This window comes from Populus euphratica, unplaced genomic scaffold, assembly GCF_000495115.2.
Source record: "Populus euphratica unplaced genomic scaffold, PopEup_1.0 scaffold128.1, whole genome shotgun sequence".
Classification (NCBI taxonomy): Eukaryota; Viridiplantae; Streptophyta; class Magnoliopsida; order Malpighiales; family Salicaceae; genus Populus; species Populus euphratica.
In genome coordinates this window covers 477,295-492,262 of record NW_011500015.1, presented here as the reverse complement: position 1 = coordinate 492,262, position 14,968 = coordinate 477,295, and the positions used below count along the sequence as shown (strand labels likewise).

Genomic DNA, 14,968 nt, shown 5'->3' with positions numbered 1-14,968 from the left:
TTTTAATATAAATACATCAAAATAATCTAAAAATTTAAAATTTTAATAAAAAAATTGGTTAAATCTCATTACCTAACAAGTGCTTAGAAATTTCAACTAACATTCTTTGAATATTTGTTACCTAATTTTTACTGTTTTTATAACACATTTAATATTGTGATAATTTTTATTTTTTAAAATATTTTTTAATTAAAAAACATTAAACTTATGTATTTTTAGGTGTTTTTTAATAGTTTTCATTTGCTAATATATATAAAAAAATATTATTTTAATATATTTTTTTATTAAAAAACACTTTTAAAACATTTCACACACAACAATACTAAATACACACTTAAATTCTTATTATTACAATGTCACACCCTGAACAAATAATCTTTTGGTGTGATGCCTTATATATATGACATCTTAACTCAAAATAATACTCATTTAAAAAAAAATACCTTGAATCATAATTTAATTAAATACAATATAAATCATCTCATATCAAATAACATAACTTCAAAGTAAAATAAAACCAAATTTATTACAAATCCAAGATTATGAATTGATCTCATTATTGAAATTAAAGTCTAGAAATTAACTATAAGCTTTCAAAGTAATCACTTGACATTCCAAACCATTTGAAAAAATAATTAAATAAATAAAAGGTGGGTGTCTCACGCTTAATAGTTAATAATTCATCTTCATAGTTGAACATTAAACTTATGTATTTTTAGGTGTTTTTTAATAGTTTTCATTTGCTAATATATATAAAAAATATCATTTTAATATTTTTTTATTAAAAAACACTTTTAAAACATTTCACACACCACAATACTAAATACACACTTAAATTTTTTGGTGTGAAGCCTTATACGCATGGTATCTTAACTCAAAATAATACTCATTTGAAAAAAAAACCCTTGAATCATAATTTAATTAAATACAATATAAATCATCTCATATCAAATAACATAACTTCAAAGTAAAATAAAACCAAATTTATTACAAATCCAAGATTATGAATTGATCTCATTATTGAAATTAAAGTCTAGAAATTAACTATAAGCTTTCAAAGTAATCACTTGATATTCCAAATCATTTGAAAAAATAATTAATTAAATAAAAGATGGGTGTCTCACGCTTAATAAATAATAATTTATCTTCATAGTTAAATCAAGCATATCAAAACTTATCCACACGTGCAATCAATTTATTTATTATAATAATATTTCATTTTTAAAGATTTAAAAGACCAAAAACATGTTTATAAATCATTCATGAAATTAAATAATTCAAATAAATCATTTTAAACGTCTAGAAATTAACTATAAGCTTTCAAAGTAATCACTTGATATTCCAAATCATTTGAAAAAATAATTAATTAAATAAAAGATGGGTGTCTCACGCTTAATAAATAATAATTTATCTTCATAGTTAAATCAAGCATATCAAAACTTATCCACACGTGCAATCAATTTATTTATTATAATAATATTTCATTTTCAAAGATTTAAAAGACCAAAAACATGTTTATAAATCATTCACAAACTTAAATAATTCAAATAAATCATTTTAAATACTAACATGAATTGTATATTTATATTCAAAATAAAATATCTACAGTTACTCTAATCACAATAACTGTCATAACCTAATTCTGGGTTATTTTTCTAAAATTATTTTTTTCAAAATAAAAATAAAAATAAAGGCTGACAATGTGGAGAACGTAGGTCGGGATATCAAGCTGTAATTTTTAGAGAAAGTTCAATGCCTAATTATACCTCATTGTGCCCAAAAATTGTAAATCATTCACAAACTTAAATAATTCAAATAAATCATTTTAAATACTAACATGAATTGTATATTTATATTCAAAATAAAATATCTACAGTTACTCTAATCACAATAACTGTCATAACCTAATTCTGGGTTATTTTTCTAAAATTATTTTTTTCAAAATAAAAATAAAAATAAAAGTTGATAACGTGGAGAATGTAGGTCGGGAAATCAAGCTGCAATTTTTAGAGAAAGTTCAATGCCTAATTGTACCTCATTGTGCCCAAATATTATTAAATTTAGGATCCCAATTTGGACTTAATCAAAAAATTAAAATTTTAAGAGACCAAATTTAATTTTTACCAAATTAATTTGTTGAAATTAGAGGTCAAATTGCAAGAAAATTAAAGTTTGAGGATCAATTAGATGTTAATTGAAGAAATCCAAGACCAGGGATGATATCGCAATAGACATATAACTTTTCTTTTCTTAAGACAAAGAGTACATGTCGTTGCTCTCCTTATTAAAGGAAATACACTATACGAGTCTTAGTCTTGTTGCTAAAAACATAGACTTCAAATCAGAAATTCTTATTTTCTCATAAATTAATTTTATGTGGGGCTTAATTGGTGAAAAATTAAGTTTAGAGGCCTAATTTTGGCTTAATTAAGAAGATTGGGATTCTAAAAAACCAAATTTAATTTTTACCAAATTAATTTGTTGAAATTAGAGGTCAAATTGTAAGAAAATTAAAGTTTAGGGGTCAATTAGATGCTAATTGAAGAAATCCAAGACTAGGGATGATATCGCAATAGATATATAACTTTGGGGCTCCAATTAAAGTTCATCAGGGTCTTAATTGAAAAAATTTAAGGTCAATTAGAGGTTTGATTAAAAGCAATTGAAAGAGAAAAGAATAAAATGAATTTTAATCAAAAATAGGATTTTGGTACTATCCATCTTCTTCTTTAAATCCTTGAAATGACTGGTCTAGTTATCTATTTTGCAGCTGCATTTAATGTACCTAATGTCCATTAAAATTTTCAAAACTTGCACGAAACTGATCACCAGACATCCTTCTACATCAGGGTATGGTCGTTATCGGCTCACTGGCAAATAAACGAACATGGAACCACCCCAAAAAGGCCAACTCAGGCAGCTTGTAGCTGCAGATTTAACAATTTGACAGTGCACCATGCCTACTTTGAGCCAATGATTGGGATCCTTTTCATCTGAATCAATGACTGAAATTTTTTTCCAGAATAGACAAATTAAATGTTAATGGTTATTATGATAAGAAGATGTTCAATTTGACAGTGCACCATGCCTACTTTGAGCCAATGATTGGGATCCTTTTCATCTGAATCAATGACTGAAATTTTTTTCCAGAATAGACAAAATTGCCTTCTTCCACCACCTATAAATAGAGGTGGATTTGATGGCTTGAGAGAGGAAAAAATTGGGTCCAAAATAAGCCAAAAAATCAGTTTCTCCCCTGTTTTTTCTTCCAGCCACCGTTCTCTCTTCTTTTTTTCTCTTATGTTGCTTCTTCAGCCCTTGCAGACCCCATAAAAACATTCCTCCTCCACCAACAGACGACGTCTCAGTCTCCCAACAAACCCAAATCCTCACCGGCGATAGGCACAACCACCGCGACCTTCTCCCTTTTCTCCCTCTAGTGTTTCTCTCTCCGCTGCAACCTTTTCTTCTTTCTCCCGTAGCTGACACCGGCCTCCACTGCTGTGACCACCGGCAGCATACAGTCATTCTTGGCCAAACCAACACCACGCCAGGTTATCCACCCTCTCTCCCCTTTCCCTTCTTCTTCTTTTTCTTCCACTTCGCTGCCTCTATTCTGTGAACAAATGACGTGAATTATAGTTCACATCCTACTATTCACGTATGAACAGTGCATAAATTATAATTTATGTCCACTGTTCATACAATGGATTTTTTTTTAATCCGAAATTTTTTAAAAAAAAAATCATTCAAAAAATTATGATTTTCTCAAATATTTTTGTATCAATTTTGCATAATATTGGGTTGTATATTTACATTGTAAAATACAAATCCAATATTCAAATACCGATTTTCTTCAAAAAAATAAAAAATTCCAAAAAATTTGAAAAGTCCTTTTGAAAAATTTGTGATTTTCTCAAATATTTTTGTATCAATTTTGCATAATATTGGGTTGTATATTTACATTGTAAAATACAAATTCAGTATTGAAATACCTAGTTTTTTTATATTCCAAAATATTTCAAAAAAAAAGGTAAAAAGAAAAAAACCTCAAAAAAATTTTACATCAATTTTTATTTTTAATTTTTTTTTATTTTCATGCATACGACTAAATTCTAAAATTTTTCAAACATGCTTTCATAAAAATTGCATATTTCTCATGTTTTGAAAACCAAAAATGGATATCATAACTAGTTTATGATCACCCATTAGGGTTTGACCAAAATATCAGAAATCTTTTTTTCAATTTTCTCTAGGATTTAGATATAGATTTTAATATTTGTGGGTGTAAAATTACATGATAAAGTACACCCTAATGTATTAAATATACAAAGTGTAAATAAATATGATGATAAAATTTAGATTTTAGAACAATTAGGATTTAACCCGCTAGGGTAGAAACTCTCTCATGAAGAGAAATCCGCCTTGAGTCTTAAATAAGACCAATAAATAGAAACTCAACCTAAAAAATAATCAAACAACAATACAGCTTACCTTAGGTAGGGTGTAATGGGGGTAATGCATATTTCCCTTACAGAACCAGTCATTTACTCAGGCTCTTACAAACCATAGGTTCCTAATAACCATAATACTAGGTGGCAACTTTCAAAAATTAATCATAATTTTTCCAACACACAACACCCTATCATAAAGAGGCAAGACAGAGAGCCTCTGTCGTTGCCAGATGTTCACGCACCCGCGATAATAACAAAGGGTAATATTTTACCCTACAATTGAGCTATAAATTCTAAATAAATGTGTCTGTAAAAGCTAATATAACCCTAAAAAATCAGGTTCAAAGCATATAGTTATTTTAATCATAATAACAATGAGTTATATTTTGCCCTATAACTAGGCTTTAAATTCTAAATAAACATGTATATAAATGTTGATATATAACCCTTAAATCATAAGTTCAAAACCTAGTCAATGAAATATATATTTATATTCAATCCACAAATGAATTCATAAAAAAAAAGCTTTCAAAATCATCTCCAAAACACTTTCGCAATCACAATTATATTTTCACAAAAACACTTAATTATCATGCTTGATGCACCTAATTTGTAAAAAATAAATATTTTATAAAAAAAAACTCATTTAGTGTGTATCTATAACTAATAAAAAATATGAATAATTACAATCAAGCACCCATAACAACATAAAACTAACAATCACCATAAATTATATGTTTAATAATATCAATGCAATATATGAGATTATTTATAATTCTTAGTTTAATTAAAACTTGAATATGTCATTGGTTTAAATGACCTAGAAATTCCCTTAAAAAACCACCAAACACTAAAATCATCTTTTTACATCCCCTTGTTTTATTTTTTGGGAAATTTCAATATATTTTCAATTTCATACTTGAATCCAAATTTGTAACATGTTATTTTTTTAATTTGATCCCTTTTTTTTTGTATTTTGTTTTGGGTGCTTTTGTTGATTTTTCTTTTCAATTTCACCATTTAATTAAAAAAATATTAGTTGTCATCTTATTTATTTATTTTAATTTTAATTTTGATATGTATTCTTTTAATTGCTATTTTTTTTTATCTTTTATATAAATTTTTTTTCAATTTTATTCTTCAATGTGTGATTGATTAAGAATTGAGTTTCGTAATTTTTTCAGACAGGGAGTTCCCGATCTAATGAATCGAATCACGAGTTCAAAAAGTTAATACAAGTTGACATTATTTTTTTACTTTTTTCAATATTGTCATTCAAAAAAAATTTTAAATAGATTTTGTGATTTTTATTTTATTTTTTATTATGTTATCTTGTTCTTATAATTTAGGTCATTAGTTTTAAAAATTAATCCAAACTGACTTGAATTTATTTTAAGGTTGCTTTATTTTTTTAAATAATTATTTTTTTGTTTTGTCCTTTAAAATTTAGTTATCTTTTAAATTAATCTTTGTTGTTTTCCCTGCTTTGTCTTTTTCTCATATTATCCCATTAGAATGATTTGGATAGAGTTTGTTTATCTTATTTGGTTTTGATTTATTTTTTATATTTGTGTTGTTTATTAATTTTTTTATTTTATTCTTTTATATTTATTTAGTTGAAAATTAAACTTTTAATTTGTTTCTCATTTTTTATTTTGGTTTATCTTGTTTTTATTATTTAATTTATAAATTTATTATGCGAACTCAAATTATTATAAATTAATTTTTTTATCCAATCTTATTTTAATGTTTAGTTAGTTGGGAATTGAGTTATATTTTTTTAGGTTATTATAATTTTTATTTTAATTTAGTACATTTGGTATCATTGGCTTTTTTTAACCATCTAATTGAAATAAAATCAATTTGTATAATCTAATTAAATCTATAATCTGAATCATAATTTTTTTATTTTCTAAAACGTGTACATGATATCTATATATTATTTTTTATGTAAAAAAACTAGTGAACACACGACGTAATTGGAGTCAACGTATCTTAGTACCTATCCATTGCTGTCTCATTTGTTTTATTCTATCCGGGTCTCCTAGGTATTTTCAGAAATAGCACAGGAGGCCAGATCTGTAATTTGAAGCATTAATATACGCCGTTTTGCTGATGCCTCGACTCAAGAAACGCAGTGTGGACTATGGCGGTGGACAGTATTGCGCGTCCCTTGGATACTACAACCAGCAGTGAAGACAGCTCATTACTGCACGTTGATTTCAGCTTAAGACCGAGAGGGCCATAGCCATCACCTTACCTGCTAAGAGATATTAACTAAATCAAGAATCTGAATCACCGACATTGCCCAACAAAGAAGATAAATTAAAGCTCCCAAAGCTAAAAAGAAAAAGTTTGACTAGTTCTCGATAAGACTTTACAGGCTTAAAGTCGACAAAGGAGTTGTTCTCTGTTGCAAGATTTCTTCTTCTCCTTCTTCCATTGTTGCTTCTCAATATAACAAATTAAGTACCGCACTTCTTGGACTCTTCTGGAGAGTAGTGCGTCTGAGACTGAGAGATGGTAATGGGTGAGCACTGTAGGAAGAACACGCGGTGCTCTTTCATGCTAGCGGTGTTGTTGTTAGTGACATGCACTGCTGGTGAAGACCCTTATAGGTTCCATACATGGAATGTTACTTATGGTGATATCTATCCACTTGGAGTAAAGCAACAGGTGAGGTGGCCAACTCTTTTTTCGCTTAATTTATTTCTAATTTTTGAAGATGTTGATTATATGGGGTCTTGATGTAATTAATGGCAGGGGATTTTGATAAACGGGCTATTTCCAGGCCCGCAGATTGAGTCAGTGACTAATGATAACTTGATTATCAGCGTTTTCAATAGCTTGGATGAACCTTTCCTCATCTCTTGGTTAGTTTCTCTTTATCATATTTACAAACTTCCTGAGTATCTATAAATATGTGTGTATTTTTATCCAGATTTTTCAATATCCTGTTAACGAAGTTTAAAAGAACAGTGGGGGAAATGACTTCATTTTTTGATAAATTCCTATTATTGGAATGTCACGTTTTCTTGTTCAGTTTGCAACCATTAATGCCACGCCTGTAACTGTAAGGCTACAGGTTATATACAGACACACAGTGACTGGAACTTGAAGGCACGTTTGGCATTGGTTTGGGACAATCTAATGATAGTCAAGGACTTATGGCTGCTTTGGTCTCCTGTGATCAAACTGGAAGACTGGGGTAAGGTTGCTTTGGCAAGCACCGTGCCAGTTATCACTGCTAGCAGGAAAAACTTCCACTACTAGTCGTATAGGACATACATAATGTGGATCACAAAGAACGTTGATCATCGATATCCAAGAAAAAATTTCTTTTTGATTGGATTGTTGAGTTGGTGGTTATGAAACTTAGATCTCACCATGTAGCCTTGCTCGGATCTAGATCAATACACACTCTGGATTTTGTGGACAGTATTGCGCGTCCCTTGGATACTACAACCAGCAGTGAAGACAGCTCATTACTGCACGTTGATTTCAGCTTAAGACCGAGAGGGCCATAGCCATCACCTTACCTGCTAAGAGATATTAACTAAATCAAGAATCTGAATCACCGACATTGCCCAACAAAGAAGATAAATTAAAGCTCCCAAAGCTAAAAAGAAAAAGTTTGACTGGTTCTCGATAAGACTTTACAGGCTTAAAGTCGACAAAGGAGTTGTTCTCTGTTGCAAGATTTCTTCTTCTCCTTCTTCCATTGTTGCTTCTCAATATAACAAATTAAGTACCGCACTTCTTGGACTCTTCTGGAGAGTAGTGCGTCTGAGACTGAGAGATGGTAATGGGTGAGCACTGTAGGAAGAACACGCGGTGCTCTTTCATGCTAGCGGTGTTGTTGTTAGTGACATGCACTGCTGGTGAAGACCCTTATAGGTTCCATACATGGAATGTTACTTATGGTGATATCTATCCACTTGGAGTAAAGCAACAGGTGAGGTGGCCAACTCTTTTTTCGCTTAATTTATTTCTAATTTTTGAAGATGTTGATTATATGGGGTCTTGATGTAATTAATGGCAGGGGATTTTGATAAACGGGCTATTTCCAGGCCCGCAGATTGAGTCAGTGACTAATGATAACTTGATTATCAGCGTTTTCAATAGCTTGGATGAACCTTTCCTCATCTCTTGGTTAGTTTCTCTTTATCATATTTACAAACTTCCTGAGTATCTATAAATATGTGTGTATTTTTATCCAGATTTTTCAATATCCTGTTAACGAAGTTTAAAAGAACAGTGGGGAAAATGACTTCATTTTTTGATAAATTCCTACTATTGGAATGTCACGTTTTCTTGTTGAGTTTGCAACCATTAATGCCACGCCTTTAACTGTAAGGCTACAGGTTATATACAGACACACAGTGACTGGAAATTGTAGGCACGTTTGGCGTTGGTTTGGGACAATCTAATGATAGTCAAGGACTTATGGCTGCTTTGGTCTCCTGTGATCAAACTGGAAGACTGGGGTAAGGTTGCTTTGGCAAGCACCGTGCCAGTTATCACTGCTAGCAGGAAAAACTTCCACTACTAGTCGTATAGGACATACATAATGTGGATCACAAAGAACGTTGATCATCGATATCCAAGAAAAAATTTCTTTTTGATTGGATTGTTGAGTTGGTGGTTATGAAACTTAGATCTCACCATGTAGCCTTGCTCGGATCTAGATCAATACACACTCTGGATTTTGTGTCTTATCTGGATCTCTCAGAATGGATTTTAGGGAAATTAGTTCATGTCCTTGCTGTGATATGGTCTGAATTCTGAATATTGTACTTACTTTCCATTAGGCAAGTGTGAGGAGGGAGATCCTATGAGTAAACCTGTGTAATGCAAACTGCAAATAACTAGGATTTTACTCTGATCATGCCTTTTCTTTTGTGTGTGGAAGATAGGAAATGCTTCGGATGATATTTCGTAAATAATCGTAAGTCTTGTACTTCCTGGATGAACCTTTCCTCATCTCTTGGTTAGTTTCTCTTTATCATATTTACAAACTTCCTGAGTATCTATAAATATGTGTGTATTTTTATCCAGATTTTTCAATATCCTGTTAACGAAGTTTAAAAGAACAGTGGGGAAAATGACTTCATTTTTTGATAAATTCCTACTATTGGAATGTCACGTTTTCTTGTTGAGTTTGCAACCATTAATGCCACGCCTTTAACTGTAAGGCTACAGGTTATATACAGACACACAGTGACTGGAAATTGTAGGCACGTTTGGCGTTGGTTTGGGACAATCTAATGATAGTCAAGGACTTATGGCTGCTTTGGTCTCCTGTGATCAAACTGGAAGACTGGGGTAAGGTTGCTTTGGCAAGCACCGTGCCAGTTATCACTGCTAGCAGGAAAAACTTCCACTACTAGTCGTATAGGACATACATAATGTGGATCACAAAGAACGTTGATCATCGATATCCAAGAAAAAATTTCTTTTTGATTGGATTGTTGAGTTGGTGGTTATGAAATTTAGATCTCACCATGTAACCTTGCTCGGATCTAGATCAATACACACTCTGGATTTTGTGTCTTATCTGGATCTCTCAGAATGGATTTTAGGGAAATTAGTTCATGTCCTTGCTGTGATATGGTCTGAATTCTGAATATTGTACTTACTTTCCATTAGGCAAGTGTGAGGAGGGAGATCCTATGAGTAAACCTGTGTAATGCAAACTGCAAATAAGTAGGATTTTACTCTGATCATGCCTTTTCTTTTGTGTGTGGAAGATACGAAATGCTTCGGATGATATTTCGTAAATAATCGTAAGTCTTGTACTTCCTGTTTAGGAATGGTGTGCAGCAGAGAAGGAATTCATGGCAAGATGGAGTCTATGGTACCAACTGCCCCATCCCACCTGGGCAGAACTTCACTTATGTGCTCCAGGTGAAAGACCAGATTGGTAGCTACTTCTATTTTCCTTCACTTGGCATGCACAAGGCTGCAGGAGGCTTTGGTGGCTTCAAAATCGCAAGCCGTTCTGTCATTCCTGTACCATTCCCTCCTCCTAGTGGAGATTTCACATTCCTGGCTGGTGATTGGTTCAAGAAGAATCATAATGTTAGTATCGTTTTGAAGCAAATTCTAACTACTAAATACACAGAATTTCAGGAAAAGTGAAAGACAGCTATGTTCAGTGCCAGATATACTCTTCAATGGGCTTATGTATCTTGCAGGATTTAAAAGCAATTTTAGATGGTGGGAGTGATCTTCCCTTTCCCGATGGGCTTCTCATCAATGGTCGTGGATCAAATGGTTACACATTCACTGTTGATCAAGGTAATCAATTATGAACAGCAGTTACTCCATCTTGAATTCAAACATACAGCGACAGTGTTCAAATTAAGATTATTTTGCGTTGTATGCTGGCCAGGCAAGACTTACAGGTTCCGGATATCAAATGTCGGGCTCACCACTTCCATCAATTTTAGAATCCAGGGGCATAAAATGTTACTGGTGGAGGTTGAAGGAACTCACTCGCTGCAAAACACTTATGATTCCCTAGACATCCACCTGGGGCAATCTTATTCTGTTTTGGTTACAGCTGATCAAGCAGCACATGATTACTTCATTGTTGTCTCAACACGCTTCACCTCTCAAGTGCTCACTACGACCTCCATTCTTCATTACAGTAATTCAGCAGGAAGTGTTTCAGATGCTCCGCTTGGTGGGCCAACTATTCAGATTGATTGGTCTCTTGAACAAGCTCGATCCTTAAGGTGCTTCCAAATTCCTGTTGTCGAGCTCCTCATAGGTGCAATAATTATAGCATTCATGCTGATCTTTGCTCCTACAGGGTATAGCTTGACATTTATTTGCCTAGTGGTGTTGTAATTACCCGAGATGTAGTGATTCTGGAACTCTGCATTCGTCCTATTTATTTTTCATATAGCAGTAAAATTCACTTATTGTGTTTGTTGCGACATACATGATATCCATAGTTGTTATATGATGCATAAAGGTAAGAAGAGTGCCTCCCTTTTAGTTTGCCAAGGAGAGTCTTTTGCATACTACAGGAGTTCTGTTATTGATTTGTGTCCCTCATATTAATCAGGAGGAATCTATCTGCAAGTGGCCCAAGACCTAACCCTCAAGGCTCTTATCATTATGGATTGATCAACACAACTCGTACAGTTAGACTTCAGAACTCTGCTCCCATTATTAATGGGAAGCAAAGGTTTGCTGTCAATAGTGTGTCCTTCATCTCTGCTGATACTCCACTTAAACTTGCGGACCACTACAATATCCCTGGAGTTTTCTCCCTTGTAAGCATCCCGGACAGCCCCACTGGTGGTGGGGCGTACCTCCCGACTTCTGTCATGGCTGCTGATTTCAGAGGTTATGCTGAGATTGTTTTTGAGAATCCAGAAGATAATGTGCAGTCTTGGCACATTGATGGACACAACTTCTTTGTTGTGGGGTAAGTTCATCATAACCTAATTTCACCATGCATTTTTTCCACTGGATTAGATAATCTGAATGCTTTCTGATGAGCAGGATGGATGGAGGACAGTGGTCACCTGCAAGCAGATTAAGTTATAATTTGAGAGACACAATATCTCGTTGCACAGTTCAGGTACACCATACAGAATTCTTATTAATAGCAGAAAAATTGTGGATCATAAGATTGTTTTCATCTGGTCTCCTTTTAATTTGGATTGGTAGCATTATAAGAGGTTTGATTGCATCTTTAGTAACATTACAACTTTTCAGAAAGCTGGAAATTTCTTATTTTAGTTTTGGGCATGTCAATTTCATGAGTAGCCTACCTGTGTCATATAGATTTTGCCGTGTTCTGTAATTGGACAAACTAAATTCTCCTGTTATCAAGTTTCAATAAGCAAAGTTTTTCCTTCAAAATATTTAATAGCCCTTAATTCAAATTACTCAGCATTTTGCACAAGGCCACATGATTTCAAAATGGAAACCAGCACTTCTACTATTTCTAAACCATCTCCTTTTCCTTTTGATAATAACATGAAGCTTCTTTTCGAATTTATTCATTCATTCCTTTCTTAGCAATCTTCTGAGTTTCAGATTACATGTTGGTTGTGAAAATTCACAATTCCTCAATCCCCTCACCATGCTCTAGTCTGCAAGCACTTAGATGGGCTCTCCTTATTTATGAAGTTCTCAACCTAAAAGGAAGAAGCATTTGTCATTTACAATGTTTTGATCAAATACAGGTCTATCCCGAGTCATGGACTGCAGTTTACATGCCTCTGGACAATGTTGGAATGTGGAATGTAAGGTCTGAAAACTGGGCACGGCAGTACTTGGGACAGCAATTCTATCTTCGAGTCTATTCCCCTGCAAATTCGTGGAGAGATGAATATCCAATCCCCACAAATGCTCTTCTTTGTGGTCGGGCAGCAGGACTTCGAACTCGGCATTTATAGATCACCATGATTGGCAGAGACTTGTCACAATGGGCTGACAAGATCAGATTTAATCTAGGATATCAGATTTCCACTAGTTATGCAAAAGGCTTGACTCGAGCCAATTTTACCTAATGTTGTTGTTCTTATTGTCACTTATCCCTAAATTAATTTCATTGGATTCAATCACTATTAGAACCTGGAGTTCATTCTATAGATATATAAATACGGGTGTATGATATTTCCTTTCCCTTCATCAGCTTTCCTCACTGTATGTGGGAAACCTGAGTGGTTGTCCTGGTTATGGAAATTTCTGAAGGTTGAACTGCTGATCATAACTCTGGTTTTGAACTTTCAATCGCCCTGTCTGGTGATAGGTAAGATATCTGCTGTAATGCATGCATTTATGGTTCAGACATTAACTTCCTTCCCAAAGACCATTGACCTGCTATCCACTTCACATGCTTCAGCAACCGCAAGCATATGCCAGGTCATCTGTCTGGTTACAACCTTAATGCATTGAGTGTTGATTTAACAAAACAAATTGACTGTACTAATTTGCTTCTTCAGAGATTAATCCTTCTCCCTGTTTTTTTGTCTATGTCGGGGAAGATCAAAGGATAGTTTTTAAAGTTTGAAGCATATAAAAAGATTTCAATAAATGAGAAAAAAGGAGATCTCAATCTCCATTAATTTGAATTTAATGAAGGTGACCCTATATGAGCGAAAGGAAGATGAGACGGTAAATATATTTTCATAAATTTCCCTCAAGAGAGACAACTAGTATATCTCGTACATGTGATTTTGTGAATAGCAGCCCTGAAGAGATCGGCAAAGAGATTACCAAAAACTATATTCTGCAGAAAATGTATAGATCAACGAGAAAAAGGAATCGGCACACCACCATTAGTTATTCCAATGCATGCAGATCATGCATGCTATGTTATAATTTGTAGGTCCCAAATGTGTCAGTGCGATAACGGATGGTCTGCTCAGCAAACCATTTCAGAAATTCTGTAGGGCGATAAATCAGTGCACTAACTAGGCTTAAACACTGTGAAAATTAATCTTATTGATCATTGAATTATATTTCATAGACCTTTGCATTTTAGACAGTACTGATGTAGTATCAGACAAAGAATTGCTTAACCCAGTTCGGTGTTGCATGATTTATTGTAGTCGGCGGAATTTTTACACAGTCAAATTGAGAATTAACTGGTGCAGATGATAAATACTCCATGCTAATTCAAGTAGAGAAGGGTATAGAGTGTCGATTTGGTTGAATGACTTCCCTTCATCATGAAAGTCTCTTTTATTAAATATAATTTTGATTTACATTCCACAAATATACTACCACAAATTATAATCTCGGCCTAATTATAAAAAGTTATTTACATTATGGTTACATAAATATTTACATATGTTTTTTTTATATAAATAGCAAATACATACATACATATATATGTATGTATATATATGTATGTATATATCAAAACTAATATTAGTTATTTACATTATGGATAATTCTAATTAAAAAGACTGTACTGACGTGTTAGGTAATAAAGAAACATCAATTTACCAACTAAAAATTAATAGCATTGGCAAATCATTGATTTGGTAAACACATTCGTTTTTTGAAGGTTAGTAAAGATACGTGAAAGAAAAATAATATTAGTATTCACAACTTTTTAAATAGAATAACAATCCACTTCAATATATTTAATATGCTTATCAAAAACAAGATTGATAATAACCTGAGTAGCACTTATGTTGTTAACATGAAGAAGAGTAAAAATAGCATGGGAAAATCTAATTTCTACAAGAGGACCACGAAGCCAAATAACCTAGAGCAAACAACCGACATGGCTCTATATTCAGATTTGGTTGAAGATTCGAAAACATTATATTATTTCTTACTTTTTCAAGATATCAAAGAATCACCGATAAGTATATACCAACTTGTGATAGAGTGAAGGGTATTAAGACATTTTGTCCAATTAGCGTCACTAAAAGCAACAAGGCAAATAAAAAGAACCAACTGGGTAGAAAAGATCACAGCTAGAAAAGCCAAGTAGATATCGAATGATGTAATGAACAAATATCAAATATAAATGA

The 14,968-nt window shown here is 32.7% G+C and overlaps 1 protein-coding gene across 2 annotated transcripts; it reads left to right on the top strand.

The window, feature by feature from the left end:
- Positions 1 to 6,538: 6,538 nt before the first annotated feature.
- Positions 6,539 to 13,095, top strand: LOC105141661 (L-ascorbate oxidase homolog). 2 transcript variants are annotated; one of them, XM_011048950.1, is made up of 8 exons: positions 6,539 to 7,130; positions 7,218 to 7,327; positions 10,265 to 10,535; positions 10,652 to 10,754; positions 10,849 to 11,194; positions 11,530 to 11,895; positions 11,973 to 12,051; positions 12,662 to 13,095. In XM_011048950.1, the coding sequence occupies exons 1-8, from the start codon at positions 6,975 to 6,977 to the stop codon at positions 12,872 to 12,874; spliced, it is 1,644 nt and encodes a 547-aa protein (XP_011047252.1). In that variant the 5' UTR covers positions 6,539 to 6,974; the 3' UTR covers positions 12,875 to 13,095. The 2 variants fall into 2 exon arrangements, with proteins under 2 accessions (XP_011047252.1, XP_011047251.1); XM_011048949.1 differs by lacking the exons at positions 6,539 to 7,130; positions 7,218 to 7,327 and adding exons at positions 7,894 to 8,409; positions 8,497 to 8,606.
- The last annotated feature ends 1,873 nt before the right edge of the window (positions 13,096 to 14,968 follow it).

Excerpts from the sequence above, each read along its gene's own strand:
- LOC105141661 (XM_011048950.1), top strand. The coding sequence starts at position 6,975 with ATGGTAATGGGTGAGCACTGTAGGAAGAACACGCGGTGCTCTTTCATG. Across the intron at positions 7,328-10,264 it reads GAACCTTTCCTCATCTCTTG|GAATGGTGTGCAGCAGAGAA; the intron begins GTTAGTTTCTCT and ends CTTCCTGTTTAG. Across the intron at positions 10,536-10,651 it reads GGTTCAAGAAGAATCATAAT|GATTTAAAAGCAATTTTAGA; the intron begins GTTAGTATCGTT and ends TGTATCTTGCAG.